Source organism: Dipodomys merriami, unplaced genomic scaffold (genome assembly GCF_024711535.1).
Source record: "Dipodomys merriami isolate MVZ:Mamm:240054 unplaced genomic scaffold, mDipMer1.0.p SCAF_12, whole genome shotgun sequence".
NCBI classification, from domain to species: Eukaryota; Metazoa; Chordata; class Mammalia; order Rodentia; family Heteromyidae; genus Dipodomys; species Dipodomys merriami.
In genome coordinates, this window is record NW_027202493.1 from 13,384,403 (window position 1) to 13,401,777 (window position 17,375).

General features: G+C 35.7%; 1 protein-coding gene across 1 annotated transcript in view; it reads right to left on the minus strand.

Moving 5' to 3' along the window:
* Positions 1–17,375, minus strand: part of Tnks (tankyrase) — a 144,405-nt gene that overhangs the window by 12,972 nt on the left and 114,058 nt on the right. The window contains exons 14-20 of the mRNA XM_070016261.1: positions 16,236–16,381; positions 12,760–12,925; positions 11,177–11,396; positions 10,801–10,910; positions 4,288–4,476; positions 3,194–3,431; positions 2,416–2,498 (exon numbers count right to left, since the gene is read on the minus strand). Of these exons, the coding sequence (XP_069872362.1) occupies positions 2,416–2,498; positions 3,194–3,431; positions 4,288–4,476; positions 10,801–10,910; positions 11,177–11,396; positions 12,760–12,925; positions 16,236–16,381 (1,152 nt within the window). The remainder of the gene's footprint in view (positions 1–2,415; positions 2,499–3,193; positions 3,432–4,287; positions 4,477–10,800; positions 10,911–11,176; positions 11,397–12,759; positions 12,926–16,235; positions 16,382–17,375) is intronic.

The window sequence follows — 17,375 nt, forward strand, 5'->3', positions numbered from 1 at the left end:
TTCCTTCCCCTTTCCCCAGTTCTGAAGCTTGAACTCAATGCTTTTGCTCTCTCCCTCACTCAGCTTGTTGCTCACAGCTGGTACTCTACTACATTTCCAACCTAGCTTTTGGCTGGTTAATCCATGAATTTCATGGATTTTTTTTTTTTTTTGGCCTGAACTGGTTTCGATTCTTAATCCTCCAGATCTCAGCTTTCTGAGTAGTTAAGATTATAGACCTTATATTTATTCATATTTAGTAAAAGGGGTGACCAGAAACCTGAAATAACAATTTTAAATTCAGTTGCTTTGAGTTATATGGTGTCCAATTCGTTCTCATATTTAATAGGCACTACCACTGGAAGAAAAGCTACAGAATTTAGTTTTGTCTTCATTCATTCACAGCTCTCTAAAATATGAGAAATACTATTTTGAAAATCATGCTTTTAAAGTTTAGTAACTCACTTTATTTTAAAGCTTAATTTAGGTTTATCCAGAAAATCACAAATTTGTTGGGCTAATTATTTATATCTAGCACACATTAAGATATAACTATCATCTTTAGGATAAAGATCATTTGTATGTGAACTAAAATCATCCTTCATATAAAGCAAATGTCACTTCTTCTAGAGAGTTGCCTCTTGTTTCTGAAATCTGTCCATTTTACCTGGGATGCGAAGAGAAAATTAGCATTATAAAAAAAAAAGTAGGGGCTGAAGTAACATTGGTACTACATTTAATCAATTATAAGGGATTTGGGTAACATTGTTTGATACAAAGCTTAGTTAAATATCTACATGAAACAATACAATTTAGTTCAGAGACTTCTGAGAATAAGTGTGGAAGTTGAAATTATGATAGTCTGAAAGATAATTTCTTGGGACCAGAAACTAAACAACATTCCCACTCTATTGGGAGAGAGGTATCCATGAATAGAAACAAAAGGCAGGAAGATATTATAAAGTGTCTTAGCAGACAAAATGGTTCCCTTGGCCTCAGCTAAGCAGACAGGAATTAAGTCAGGCATGCACCTTTACTGCTCTCAACTATATAACTATTGTGACCATCATTACTTATTACTGACTTACTTCAATATGTTAATGTAAGAAAGAATTAACTACATCTGTTCCTTTATTACGAAGGCTAGATAAATAACATCTACAATTGAAATAAAAATAAACTTGATTACTTGACAATTGGGCCAGAAGATCAGTTTCAAATAGATCAATATAAACAAAGACAATATCATTAGTCTGGAGGAAAGGAAGAGCATTAGGTAATATACATTAAGTGTAGCAGTCAATATATTGACCAAAAAAAGAACATAGGAATTATTTTGGCCAAAAGAAAATCAATGGAACACTGATTTATTTGGAACAAATTTGCAGTGAAAAGGAAAACCATGAAACTGATTGAGAAAACAACCACAAAAGGATAAGCTGTCAGAAGGACTGATGGAAAACTGATCTATTAAAGTATTAAAATCAATAAAGTGAGGTAAACATGCTACTGGAAGTCAGCTGCTCATGAAGAATATACAATGAAAAGTTAGGAATAAAAAAAGGCTGTAAATCATAATGTAAACCAACTGAAATAGAATCTAAAATTCTATGAAAAAACTGGTCTTTATTGAATGATGATATGTGTGACTTTCACAATTTGGAACAAAGGGCTAAGGTGGTTAATGCAGCCAGAGCAGGAGTAATGCTTTATATAACCAAATCCTTCAGGGAAGAAATAACTTATATAACTTACTGTTTATAATATTCTCATAAAAATCTATAATACAGAAGATGAATTAAATGACAGGAAGAGGAAATTGTTTCTATATAGTCTTCACCAGCAAAGAAAAAGACTTCTTGCCTCATTGAAGCATGTTTTAAAAATTGGCAAATAAAACCATAATATGACAAAGAATTTTAACCTCCAGATATTTATAAGTATTGTAATTTAACAGGTAATGGAAATAAGAGGTTCAATGTCTTTTACCCAGTTTCACACAGCTGGTAAGCGGGAAAAAAATAAACCAGAAGTGGGCATAGACCAATGAAAAATTTGAAAACTATGTCTCATAAAGAATTTTTTTCCCGTGCCAATCCTGGGGCTTGAACTCATGGCCTGGGTGCTGTCCCTGAACTTTTATGCTCAGATAGTGCTTCATGACTTGAGCCACAGCTCCACTTTTGGATTTTTTGGTGGCTAACTGGAGGTGAGTATCTCAGACTTTCCTGCCTGGGCTGGTTATGAACTGAATAACAAAGCCTATAAACTGCTACAGGATTTGGAGGAGAAGTATAAAATACTAGGCTCCCCTGGCTTCAATAGAAATGTGATATAGGTTTAAAAATAGCTGCCAAGAAGAGAAGAAATAATAGGTGCCAATAAATAAGTTAAAACTGAATTCAAAAGATGCAAACACAGTTTAAAAAAGTTTACCTGTTCTGTTTCAAAGATATCCCGTAGGTGTTCAAGGCCAAGTGTTTTTAGGAACTGGCTGATATTCATATCAAGACCCGCAACTAAAATAGAAAAATTAAGGTTTCTTAGAATTTATGAAGCTAAAGGAAACTTCAGTATCTAGTTTAAGCCATATATCCTGACACCTCTGGTTGGATGTATAGAAGATTTTACATAGTATCAAGTAGAATATAAAAGTTTTCTGTAAATTTTTTAAGGTACTCTGAGTTTGGTTGAGAAGTGAAAGCAGAGTGTTTTGTCACATATGTAATACTTATATTAATTCTAATAATATAGGTGGAATACAGAAGTAAAATGAAAAATTACATATGTAGAGACTATAATACAGTATTAATTCTCACATAATAAAATATATTTTATTATAAGATAAAATGGAGGATAGTTTACTATTTTTAATGAATTAAATATATAAGTGTCCCAGCTCTTATTTTAGCTTTCATTCCTTAAATAACCTGTTTGAGTTTTCTGTCTGAATTTCAGTACTAAGACCTACTCACTCAACAATGGTTGGAAACTCAGGTACACATTACTAAGAACTTTTTATGGAGTGTTCTTTGGTTGTTTGTGTTTTTGAGACTGAGTTTTATCAGGTAGCTCAAATTGGCCTTGAGCTGTGATCCTCCTCAGACTCCACATGAAATATTTCTTACAACATGTTATAAGTGTGAAATTTTACAGGATATCTATAAATGAAGTATTCAGTAAGATACAGGCAAGCATTCACAGGAATACCTACCTTCTCCTTCCTTCCTTTCTGTTCCGGCTGCACCATCCCCTGCATTGGAGGCCCCTCCCACTGCCAACTCTGCTAAAGGGCCAGTCAGGTTATCTATGCTGCTGGCAGCAGAGAGGCAGGAGGGAGTGGATGCTGGTGAGATGAGAGAGGCGCTCACTACAGTCGCCTGAGGTTTAAAACAGGTAGGTAAGGCCTCTGGGGGCATGGCATCTATCAGCAATGCTCGGATATCGTCAGCCTAAAAATAATAATAATCAAACACAAAAATACAAGGTTATAATTTTTTTTAACTAAGTAGCCATTTTTTGTGATTTTTTTCTTTAATGATTAAAAAATGGTTAAACATGGTTATTGGTGTATATTAGTGGAATGAGTGTGGCAGTAAGAAAAATATAAGACGTGGCTGGGGCAGGAAGGGGGGCTTGGTGAATGTTTGTCAATCTAGAAATTAGGCAATTGTTACTGATGACTAAAGGAAGGGGAGCTTGGTTCTGTGTAGATTTTTTGCCAATATTGGCACAGGAAAACATGAACCTAATGTACTTGCAGATGTGGCTAGGATTTCTATAAAGAACTCTGCCAAATGAATTGGCTGGTTTATCTGCACCTGATAAAGTACAGGAATGAACTGTAACTGTTTAGTTCACTTTAAATAAATATATTCATCTACAATTTGCTAGGTTGGAAAGTAAAATTATTCGGTATTCCAGCTTTTCCCCAGTAAAAGTTTCATTAAGTAAGAAATAGCCTCAAAGACCAAATCCAGAGTTCTGTCTATGAAACATGGCTTCAGAGAAAGTCAGATAATATCAGCCACACACAGAAGGTGTAAGTTATTTTACTAAATAGAATTCTTTAAGGATACATGCTAGAATGCTTTCCTAAGATTCATGTTTCCCATTCTCACAAACTAAGTGGGCAGAATAGTCAGAATAGTTAACTTCTACTTTAACAGTTTTAAACAACATAAGAAATATGAACTTATGTATTCTTATTCTAAGCAAAGTTAAGTCTGATGGAAGGTAAACCTTCTTAGCCTTAGGATATACCTCTAAAGTTATAAGGATTGCCGAAAATCTGAAATGAAGACTTACGGTTGCCAAATCTAAAGGTGTCTGACCTTCTTGGTTCTTCATAGTTGGATCTGCACCATGTGCTAGGAGTAGGGCACATAACTGTGTCCTTCCTTTTTGGGCTGCTTCATGAAGAGGAGTAAATGCCCACTTATCGGTTGCATTTACACATGTATTGTATTTGATTAGTAAAGCAGCTATGTCAACATGCTGAGAAAAACAAGAAAACGTAAATGGTTAGGCATAAGTAAATACGTTCCATCATGTATACTTGTTTCTACTAACAACTTACTCTATACCCGTATATCATGTCTCTATCTATATTTTGGACTTTTTTTTTTGCTTCCTCAAAGGAAGCAAGTTTCAGTTATTCTTTTACCCTGTAATTCTGCACATAACTTTTTATTTAGTCTTCTAACATATTCAGTTTTATTTTAAAAACACATAAAATGAACTTGCTCAGGTTGTCAGGTCTTCTATTAATGGTTCAATCCACTGGTTCTCTTCTAATATTCATATTTGTCTTCTAACCTGCTATGATCAGATTTAGTTATTAAGATGCTAATTGCAAAGATTCTGTCTTTTTTCCAACCTTTGGGAAAGTAGCATAATAAAATGAAATTTTATTAAAAAAATTAGTTTGCAGTGTTTAAAATGATTTAGAGGAGAAAAAGTGAGTGGAATGAGGTGATGAGACCCTAAGTCAAGAATGATAATGAAGAGCTAAGTTCAGAAGTTTTTGAACCCAGTATACACTGGTGGCTCACACCTGTAATCTAGCTATTTAGGAGGCTGAGGTCTGAGGATTGCAGTTCTAAGCCGGCCTATATAAGAAAGTCTGTGAGACTCCCATCTGTAATCACCAGAAAACTAGAAGTGGAGCTGAAGTTCAAAGTGGCAGAGTGTTAGCCTTGAGTAAAAAAACTCAGGGACAGCTGGGCACTGGTGGCTCACGCCTGTAATCCTAGCTACCCAGGAGGCTGAGATCTGAGGATTGCGGTTCAAAGCCAGCCCGGGCAGGAAAGTCCATGAGACTCATCTCCAGTAAACCACTAGAAAACCAGAAGTGGTGCTGTGGCTCAAGCGGTAGAGCACTCGCCTTGAGCTGAAGAGCTGATGGACAGCGCCCAGGCCCAGAGGTCAGGCCCCATGACTGACTAAAAAAAAAAAAAAAAAAAAAAGCAGCTCAGGGACAGTGGCCTAGACCCTGAGTTCAAGCCTCACAACCAAAAAAAAAAAAGTTTTGAAAGAGCGAAAAAGGGGGCTTTAGAAAAACATTCACTACAAAAAAGCACATGAAAAGTCAGATAACTATGGTGGTAGGGGAGGAGTTTACAGAAGATTAAAAAATAAAAGACTACTAGAAACTAGGTAGAAAGGAAAATGTAAGAAAGGTTAGGACTCTCTTGTAGTATATGGCTTTTGAAGTAAAGTATGAATGCAATGATACTCTGTAACTAGTTTGGTGGAAAACACTGGAACACAGAGGAGAGGCCATCATTTATTTATTGGCTTACCCTCTCCTACCCACTCACCCAACAACCCTAAACACTAGCTGAATATCCAGTAGGGTCCTGAAATTTAGGATAAGGAACTCTGGGGTACTGCACTAACAGTTCTAGCTATATGACAAATGAGTTCAGTAAGAAGTATACTACAGAAAAACTATTATAAGGGAGATAATCTATTAACATCACTATTTTGGAAAAGGAGAATAGCCAAAAGGGGTAATAAGTATAGAAAAAAGTTTAATGAAGAAAGCTCCTAATGTGGCCAGGTGCCAGCTGGCTCATGCTTATAATCCTTGCTATTCAGAAAGCTGAGATTTGAGGATCAAGGTTCAAAGCCAGCCCAGGCAGGAAAGTCTATGAGACTCATCTCCTCTTAATCAGCAGAAAACTGGAAATGATACGGTGGCTCACAGTGGTAGAACACTAGCCTGGGGTTCAAGCCCCATGACCAACAAAAAGAAAAAAAAATTAATAGGCACATGAAACACTGATTCAACAATTAAGACTTTTTTGTTTTGGTTCTGGTACTGGGCTTGAGCTCAGGGTCTCTTGCTTAGCTTTTCTACTCATTTTACCACTTGAGTTACACCTGTTTCTAGCTTTTTGCTGGTTATTAGAAGTAAGAAGAGTCCCTTGATTTGTCTGCTCTGGCTGGCTTCAAGTCTTGGTCCTCAGATCTCAGCCTCCTGAGTAGCCAGGATTATAGGAGTAAGCTATTGGTATTCAGCTAACAATCAGATTATAAATAATATTAAGGATAAATTTTTATTTTGAAAACATTTAGAACTATTAGATCGGCAAAATAGTAATCATTAAGTACTTCTGAGATCATTTCAGATTTTGGGTGCTTGACACCTTTTGGATAACTGATTACTTTTAATAATTCAGAAGCACATTTTCTGCTGAGAGTTCCTTTTAACTCATGCTTCTGCTTAACTATATTATACTGAACTCTTTGGACTGATGTGAGAATGGGATAAGATGGAGAGGAAAAAGAAAGATTCCAAGATAAAGGGTCTCTTGAAGATATACTGACTTTGAAAAAGAACAAGTACTTTTCCTGAGACAGTATTAAAGGTTTTTAGGAAAGTACAATAATTACTGATTTCATGAATTTCAATTTTGAAGAACAAAAGGAAGAAAATTTATCTTATATGAAAGTATAGGTGAGTTATCTCCTAAAAAATGTTTCCTACAGCTGGTAATGCATGGCCAAAAGGGAAAAAAAAAGGCAGTACACTCAAACTAGCACTTTATGATCCTTTTTGGGACTTTGATAATTACAAAATTAACTTTAAACTTTACAACATGAAAGATGGAAACAGTGGTCCCATCTATCAAAATAAAACCTAGCAATTTATCTCCCTTATTCAATGAATGTGTGTGGGAAAGACCAATTTTTGCTCAGCAAATCCAAAAATATGGAGTAATTTCAATCTTCTCCCAAGTGAGGTTATAAGCTCTTACTGTGCTTCTGATGATTAATTTTTCTCTATTTCCATGTTCACTCTAATAATAATATTATTTAGTAGACTAATTTACATGGACTTCTAAAATTAGATATTCCAAGGAAAATTATGAGTTTGTCTATGTATATGTATATAAAATGAGTTATGTATTATTAAACTTTCTTTATGTTGAATTTGTAGCCTTTTGCTTAGAGAAACCAATTACATGTTTGTTGAATCTGCTGACAAACATCTGAAAGAGCAATGGACAGGAAGGAATTTATCACTATTCAAGTATACTAAAAACAATTCTTAAGCTAAGCCCTTTAATTGTTTTAAGTAGCTATACCACTGGAACAAAAATAGTAACTGAAAATTAAGACCCACAAATGCAATAAATATGCTGCAGCTCAGCTCTCGTCACTCTATAACAACAAAATATTGAACTGGAAGATCTAGAAAAGGAACTTAGTTGGAATGTTTCTAGGAGAAAAAGCCAATTTAACAGTGTTTTGTAATCCAACTGTAATAGAAATGCTTTAAATGACAATACAACATAAAAAGACTGAAATGCTTTAATTACATTTTGGAAAGGTGGGAAGGATGGGAAGGAGAAGGCTCCGGGTAAAGCTACTTAAGCTGAGCACTGGTGGCTCATGACTATAATAACCCTAGCTACTCAGAGGATTAGATCAGAAGATTGAGGTTCAAAGCCAGCCCAGGTGAGACTCTTATCTCCAATTAACCACGAAAAAGCCAGAAGTGGAGTTGTGGGCTCAAGTGGAAGAGTGCCAGCCTTAAACAAAAAAGCTAAGGAACGATGCCCAGGCCAACTTTAAGTTAACACACAGTCTTTGTTTTGAAGTCATAAAATCCCTCACATATTTTTTTAGGGGAAATATTGGAAAATAAAAAAAAATTGAGAGAAAGCTAACCAAATGACTGACATGCATTGTGGTAAAAGATGTGAGAGATAAGTCAATATTTTACATTTATTTAATAGCAAAGAAATGAACTGTCCTATGGAAGTGTACATTAAAAAACACAAGGTAAACTGGGTGCCAGAAGCTCATGTCTGTAATCCTTGTTACTTAGAAGACTGAAATCTGCAGGATTGTGGTTCAAAGCTAGCCTGGTAATCCATTCGAACCTATTTCCAAAATAGTCAGGTTGGAGGTGTGCTCAAGTAGTAGAATGCCAGCAGTGAGCAAGAAAACCCAGCAAACATGAGGTCCTGAGTTCAAGCCCTGCTAAAGGAGTAAAAAAAACCACACAAAGCATTATACTAAACAAAGTAAGATACATTGCCAGTAGTATAAACTTTCATGAACCTTGTAAAGCTTCTTAAAAGTGTATGTTTGCTCTCCACTTGGAAAAACTGACATAGCAATCCTTTTTTATATAGAAGATAGGTAAAGATACACAGCCCAAGCTCTCCAGGGTAAAAATGTTAACGATGTACTGAAGAATAATCACCAAAACATAAATGCATAACTAAATAATTATGTGTTTTGAGACATCTCATTTTATTATTTTTATCTCCAGGCTAATCATTTAATCTGTGTCTACTTAATTGTGATGGTGAGCTGGTCAAACATTGGTTTGTCCTTAAAACTATGATAGTAAAGGAGTGCATGCAGTCCTTATTCTGACTGGCTCAGTACAGGGACTTCAGGAAGAGAGTTTTCTTATAACAAGAGTGGTATCTTTCAGTTTTAAGTGCCCATAGCTTACAGAATATACTTCACACATGCACTGACTCATGGAATCATTCTTCCCCCTCTAGGGAGTGATGGAGACTAAAAGGAGAAAAAGGATAGGACACAGAAGACAATATGGGGGAACTTACTGTAGTTTACAGTTAAGAGTGTCATATGAGCTTCATTATAGCAGATCATTCTACTGCTACAACCTACCCTTACAGAGGATGAAAGATTATGATTTATCTCCAAATGATCCCATTAGCTTTTTAAGGGTGTATTTATACACCTTTAATAGAAACTTAGAAAGGGATTAGTAAAATACAATATGGAGGGAAGGACCATGCTAAATGTTGAAAATGAGACTCCAAATGGTATACTTGTATACTTACAACTTAAATATAAAAGGATTATACATAAAGAATATGTAGTGCATTAGTAACAAGTAATTGCATAACAGATATCCAGTGGAAATAGCTGTTGCACAATGAAAATGGGAATTTATGTGAAGGAATACTAAAAGGAAATTCTGAAAATGTTAAAAAATCACCTCTGGAAAGAAAAAATTCAATACTATAATTTTAGTATATAAGTTTGTGTATAATTTTTTATGTGTATAATTTTAGTATATATGTATGTGTATGCGTGTGTATAAATATGTACTTATATATACATATATATAATACACATAATACACACATATATAATATATATATATACAAGTATATATATATACTTATATGTGTATATAAGTATACACATATATAGCTATATAATAGAATAATCTTCAATTAGTTTATACCATGCTTGGAAATAAAATTTCTTTTCTGTTTATTCAACTGAAGTGGAATATTAGTCAAGATTGGTCTTTGCATAATGGGCTGAGAAAGCTGTGGATACTGTGAAGAGCAAGGGAGAAGAGTATGAAGGGAAAATATGAAGATCAAGGTGGTAGGTTTGGATTTTATTTATAATTTATCAGGGCTTTGCAAATCTAAGAAGCATCCTCTCTTCAGCAGAGAATCCCACTGTGAGGCCACCTGGCATCTGTGGATTTGCATAGTCAAACAGTGATATGAGGAAGAATAGACAAGCACAGAAACACTTCTTACTTCTACTGCAGCAAGGAGAAGGCTGTAATGACTGACAGTCTGTTCTGACAAATGGCACCTAGGCATAATAATATATTCTTCTGCTAGTTGATGTTTATAGCTACAGTGTTTGAAAAGATTATTCTGGACTCTTTTTTTTTTTTTTTTTTTTTGGTTGGTCGTGGGGCTTTAAAAACTCTGGGCTTGGGCGCTGTCCTTACGCTCTTCAGCTCAAGGCAAGCGCTCTACCGCTTGAGCCACAGCGCTACTTCTGGTTTTCTAGTGGTTTATTGGAGATAAGAGTCTCATGGACTTTCCTGCCTGAGCTGGCTTTGAACTATGATCCTCAGATCTCAGCCTCATGCTGGTGGCATGAACCACCGGCGCCCAGCCTATTCTGGACTCTTAACTCTTACGTCAACTGAACACTATCAAATTCTATATCCACTACTCAACCACTTGCTTGAATATTTAAGATGCTAAATAACATAAACAAGTGTAAGAGTTCCCTGGCTTTTATAGTTTCTAAAGTTTACTTCAGGTAGAGTTGAAAGTATTTTATTTGTGTCTACAAATATCAGATAATGTAGAGAGTGCAAAAAGTTTTAAAAAGCATAGCTGTTGGACAAATGTAGTTATATTTAACTGGAATGAGATGACAAAGATTGATATAAAATTAGAGACGCACTGAATAATGCTGTTGGTTAGATATCTGGTCCTTAAGGGTGTATACATTCAATAGAGCAGGAAATGCCACCAATTCTTGATTTTAACTTGAACTCACCCCATAAGATGCAGCATTATGAAGAGGAATTAAACCACCTTTGTCCTGGGCATTTACATCTGCTCCATGTTCTAGAAGATATTCAGCTACTTCCAGGTTATTATAGCCCGCTATTGAGAGTAAATATGACAAACATAATAAGAGGAAAAAAATTAAATATTCATAGATAATGACCAGAAAACTTTAAGATTTAAAATTCTCACTTTTATAGCTAATACTACTCTCAGATAAAAGCCTTCAAAAGGAAACTGAACAAAACATGTCAATCAGCAGTTTGGCACCAAGTATTATCCTCAGTTCCTCGTGCTTCTCTCAGCTTTTGGTGAGTGGTTATTTAAGGCAGGAAGGTGAGATCTGTAAGCAACCTGGTGCTTACCTGCCAGATGCAGCGGAGTGGAATTCCTGCCCTGGGTGTCTCTGCAGTTGATATTCTCTGGTGTACAAAGTTTCTGCACTCTTGCCAGGCAGCCCTTCTTGGCAGCATCCAACAAGGCAGCATCCCCTCTCAGCAAGTCTTGAATATCTGTGTCTCCTTCTTTGACCAAATCTAGAGGTGTATTTCCATCTCTGTTTTTTTTAGTTGGATCTGCTCCATGCTACAAAAGAGGAAAACCAAATAGAATGTGTACTTCCTATAAGGAGGTGGGAAGGCAGTGAACAGGGATACATTTATGGATTTCACTTACAACGTATCTTCATATATGTTCTTTATGCATCTTGTAAAAGAAAAACATCATCTTGTATTGTTATATAAATTCTTAATTTAAGTTACTATTTAATGGTGAAGAAGGATGAGTTATCTTTTACCTTCACATAATATACTTTTTCCTTTAATTATAGAAGGATATTCCAAGGTATTACAAGAAAGAAGAAAGAAGACACAGATGCAAAAAGTATCTAAAAGGTCACTGGTAAGACAAATACTTCAAATTATTTTTTATATTTTCATTAAGTTTTAACAACTATCACAATATTAGGGATAAATGTATTAAAATTACCTTGACTTTAAAAAGTTTAATTACTTATACCTATGAAATAAACAAAAATCAATGATTTTTACTAAAGGCCTGATACAGATTGCTGCCCCACTGTAGAAATTAAGAATAATTCAAGCTAGACAACAGAGTTATAATGACCTGGAAGTTATTCCACACCAACTATTGCCAAATATACTGAGTTTCAAGACTCATACCCTTTTCTGAAAATAGACCATATAAATGTATATATGGTCATTTTTCCTATGGCTCTTAACTTAAAAATATGTAATTATTGATTATTATTAGGTTCACAAATTACTACTTCTACTATGTCACATATATTCCCCAAATCTATTTAAACAATTCTGTTCAGAGATCGTGTGTGTGTGTGTGTGTGTGTGTGTGTGTGTGTGTGTGTGTGTGTGTGTGTGTGTGTGTGTGTGTGTGTGTGTGTGTGTGTGTGTGTGTGTGTGTGTGTGTGTGTGTGTGTGTGTGTGTGTGTGTGTGTGTGTGTGTGTGTGTGTGTGTGTGTGTGTGTGTGTACACTGGGGCCTGAACTCTGGGCCTTTTCTTGCTAGATAAGCACTCTACTACTGAGCTACCTCTTTAGCCTAAACTGTATTTTGAAAATCATCTGATATTTGAGTTTTCATAGATATCTATGTTTGATAATGAGTTAGTTAACAATAATAACAGGAAAGAGACCAACTAGAGTGAAGAACTTGTTACTCTTTGTACCATTTTGTTCTTCTATTAATAGTATAAATACTAGACAAGCAATGCAAACTGAATCAAAACCCACTGTGACGAAATAACCCTAATCAAATCCACTTAGAAATACATTACAGATGCTACTCAGACAGGAAATGGAAATAATCTCTATACTGCTTATTATTTTTAAGACTAATACACTGATTTGATTTCAAGTAACAACCAAAACCCAGACGGTTACTTTATAATTTTGAATGTCTAAACTACATACTTTTAGGAGGAGCTTGCAGATTTCATATTTTCCTTTGGCTGCTGCTTCATGGAGCGGGGTAAATTTCCACAAGTCGGCCACATTGACAGATGCCCCATGCCTCACTAAGAGCTCAGCGACTTCATAGTGCCCATAGGAACAGGCATTGTGGAGGGGCACCAAGCCACTAAACACAAGAAACAAATCTTTGAGTCAAAACAATTGTCTTAAAAGTGATACTCTTCTGTAGAATTTAGCTGTGCTCTGTACTCAGTCAAAAAAGAAGTAATTTTCATTTGGTCTTTTAAGATGTAATCAGCCACTTTTTTGTTTTGTTTTGTTGGTCATGGGGCATAACTCTGGGCTTGGGTGCTGTCCTTCAGCTCTTCAGCTCAAGGCAAGTGCTCTACAGCTTGAGCCACAGCGCCACTTCTGGTTTTCTAGTGGTTTATTGGAGATAAGAACCTCATGGGCTTTCCTGCCCAGGCTGGCTTTGAACTGCGATCCTCAGATCTCAGCCTCCTGAGTAGCTAGGATTACAGGCATGAGCCACCTGCGCCTGGCTTAATCAGCCACTTTTAATGAGGGTTAATAATTTTTTTAATGGTCCGTTAAATGTCAGGGCTTTTCTTCTGTTTCCTGGGAGTGGATATACATGTCACAGCAATCATTAGCATTAAAGTACATATGGGAAGATACTTCCAAAATAAAATTCCAGGACAATATTTAACTCAGATTTTAAAATATAAAAATCGATGCCAACTTTATAAATCTATAACTAGCTATCAATCTGGCTTCACCATCGTTCACATTTTCTTCTTTTGGGATTTTACTAATAAAAATTGTAGCTGGGTGTGGCCTATAAGCCCACATTTGGAGGCTGAGGCTAGAGATTTCCAAGTTTGAGGCTAAGCTTGAATACACAGTGACAGAGAAAGAAAATGAGAATTGTATACTTAACTTCTAAGACACACAATGAAATTCTACTTACTTGAGCAAGTTCTAGTTTTAGGGTATTTTTCCCAGTTTTTGCAGATGTTATTTCATTTTTGGCAATGCTGACTGAATCAGGGCCTTGTATTTATTAGGCAAGCAATCTACCAACTGAACTTTTTCCCCAGCCTTTGCTTCTGAATATTTTCATTAGTAATGATCTGTTGATGTTTCCAAGATGAATGGTTTAGATATTGAGGTGCTACACAGTGAAAATTTGCAACACAGTGATTCTGATATTCACAAGGGAAAATAATGATGAACTTTTTTCTTTTTTTTTTTAATGTTTGGCAGAACTCAAAATTGAACTCAGAGCCTCATGCATGCTAGGCAAGTGCTCTGTGATCCGAACTATAAACTTGTTCAAAGATTTTACAGAGCTAGTAGGGTGTGGATTCTTCTGTTTTGGTGGTAGTGGTGGTGGTACGGGGTAGGTGGTGGTTGGGGTTTGAGATCAGTCTTGCACTTACTAGACAAGTGCACACTACTTGAGCTGTCTGTAGCTCAATAACAAAGATAAAAAAGTTTTTTATTTCCTTAACTTACTAGCAAAATTATTTTGAGGTAAATTCTGATTAGAATGAAGTAGATGTTCTAAAATTTAGGACAAAAAGATGCTTCATAAAAATGGGTTTATCAGAAAGACATTTAAGATATGTCAAAAACAAGGTAAGACTTGCCTTTTTATTTAGAGATTAATGCCATTTGAAAAAATGTTTGCGCAGCTGGGCATAGTGGCTAGTGCCTGTAATCTGTTATTCAGGATGCAAGACTGGGACTGAAGTTCATGGCCAGTCTGGGCAAAAAATTAGAATCCATCTCAACAAATAAGCAGAGAGTAGTGTGCATGCCTGTGTCACAGCTAGATGGATGATAACTATAAGGTAGGAGCACTGGTCTTGGACAAAAGTCCAGACTCCACTAGAAAAAGACAAAAAAGGGTTGGGTGTGGTATATGAAGCAGAGCAACTACTTAGCAAGTGCAAGGCCTGGACTTCAAAAATCCCCAGTAATAGCCCAGTGCCAGTGGCTCACACCTGTAATCTGAATCCAGAGGCTGAGATCTGAGGATCTCAGTTTGAAGCCAGTTAGACAGGAAAGTCCCTGAGATTCTTATATCTAATGAATTACAAAAAGCTGGAATGTAGCTGGGTTCAAGTGGTAGAGCACTAGTGCCCTTAGTTCAAGCCTCAGGATCAGCACCCCTCCCCCCAAAGGAAACAAATCCCTAGTACTTAAAAAAAAAAAAAAAAAAAGCTTTGCAGGGTGCTAAAATGAGTAATAGGATAGAAACAAATATTGGTTGTTCTCTAATGTACTGTACTATTTTGAAAGTCCCAGTAGTATAATTATTGAATGTTATGTATAATGCATCTCTTTAAAAAGATAACTAAACACATGATGGTAAGTAAAGCCTAAAAAATGCTTCATCCTATAGTATATGGCTATGTAATTGCACAGAAAAATGTTTTATTGATATGAAATTTGTATTGATATGAAATTAACTCAAGAGTGGGAAAACTCAATCTCTTTATACATTTCTGAGTAAGTTCCATGACTGCTTTACATTCTGCCTGGATAAAGTCAAATAATTTACCAAACTACCACAAACCATAGAATATTTTAAAGTATTTTAAAATGTAGAATATTTTGTTTGGTAAAATGTTTAATAAAAATAAAATTATGTTTCTGTTCATATGGATGCCTCTGGAATGGATAGTTTTTTGGAAAAGATTATGTATGTAACAAGTAAAGGGGGAGATAAATAACAAGCAATATGAAAGCCTTCATATTATGAATGCAATAAACCCTATAGATGAGCCTTAAGATATTCAGATGAGCTACTAAATACTGAGATTACTGGGTAAAAGCAAGCAAACTATAAAGCAGACTGTATAGGATGGTATCATTTTTGTTAAATCTGCACTATCACATATACCCTAGTTTACCATTTGAAATAATTACAGAATTACATATAAAAATGTTATGTTTTATCTACAGAGAATAGGATAATAGAATTTTCTTTTTTCTTTTTTTTTTTTTTTGTCGGTCATGGGGCTTGAACTCTGGGCCTGAGTGCTGTCCCTCAGCTCTTTAACTCAAGACTAGAGCTCTACCACTTGAGCTACAGCGCTACTTCCAGTTTTCTGGTGGTCTATTGGAAATAAGAGTTTCATGGACTTTCTTGCCTGGGCTGGCTTTGAACTGCGATCCTCAGATCTTAGCCTTCTGAGTAGCTAGGATTACAGGTGTGAGCTAATGGTGCCTGGCGAATTTTCATTTTTTGTGCAGTAAATTTCTGTATTTTAATTCATAACTTAAAACATTCATATTAATATTTTTTTAGTTCTCATATCAGGACTCGAACTTGTACCTGACACTTCAGCTTCTATCCAACCACTCATTATTTTTTAAGGGGGAAAAAAGCTAAAACTTCAAAAACATTTAACATATCTTACAACGTATGAAAGGAATAAATCCCAAACAGCTGAGTTTTCACATACCCCTTGTCTTTGGCATGGACATCGGCACCATGGTGTAGAAGGTACTCCACGACAGACACACGATTGTAACCTGCCGCGAAGTGTAAGGGGGTAGAATGCCGGCCCTCCAGGTCTCTGCAATTCACATTTTGTGGGCTGCAAAGTTGCTTTTATGATGCAAACAGAGACAAACACAAAAGGAATAATATTTATTCTTAGATTTTTCTCTATAATAGGGTAACATCTTAGATATACCATAATTTTCTAATGAATACTTCTAAAGATTAGAAACACACATGATGTCTCAAATAAAGCATTATGCTTAACTTTCAGTGTCTACACATTCTCATCATGTAGATGATCATCTCCTGGCCCAAATCCTAAAGAACAAGACAGGCATTTCCAAGCATATGAAGCCTTCCTCTTCCCTGTAAGTCTTCCCTCCTGAGACTCCTTGTCACTATGTATCTGCTTGAATTACAATGCTCTTAGCTATTCTTTGGTCAAATAAGAGCTACAGGTAGACTACAGAGCTAGAGTTCCTGTCTGCTCTAATGTAGATCACGCAGGCAAAATGGTTCTGGAAAATGATTTTTCTGCTTGGGCCATTCACTTGGCCCTTTGATCCACTATAGTAAAGCCACACAGTAAATGCTTTATGCGGTTTGGGGAAGAAATTTAACTCTACAAGTCCTATTTTAACTTTCACCTTTACTTCCATCTCTTTGAAGATGTCCTCCAAATCTATTCTTTGCCTCCTTTTATTTCTTTCAGTGTTACTCAACACAATCACAATATAATTTATAAGCTTAGTTACATTTGTTTATAAAACAGGAGGATGCAAAGAAAGGAATGAGGCCACCTCATAAATGGTGATAGATAAATTACAATGATAGTATTTGAAAAATAATTTACAGTTTAAAAGAAGTCACTTTCTTTCAGTAGGGGAACTATGAAATCTGTGAGGTTAACCATCACCTCTATTTTTACAGATAAGTAAACCAAGGGCAGAATGAAGACAAAAGCCCCTCTACTGATCTTTTTGCCATGATCATGGCCTATTTTCTTAATTATCTGATTGCAGGGAAGTAATGCCAAGGGGAATGAAAAGAAGTCAAAGAACATAAAGCAAAGAGGGGCATTTTTCTATACTGCCAGGCC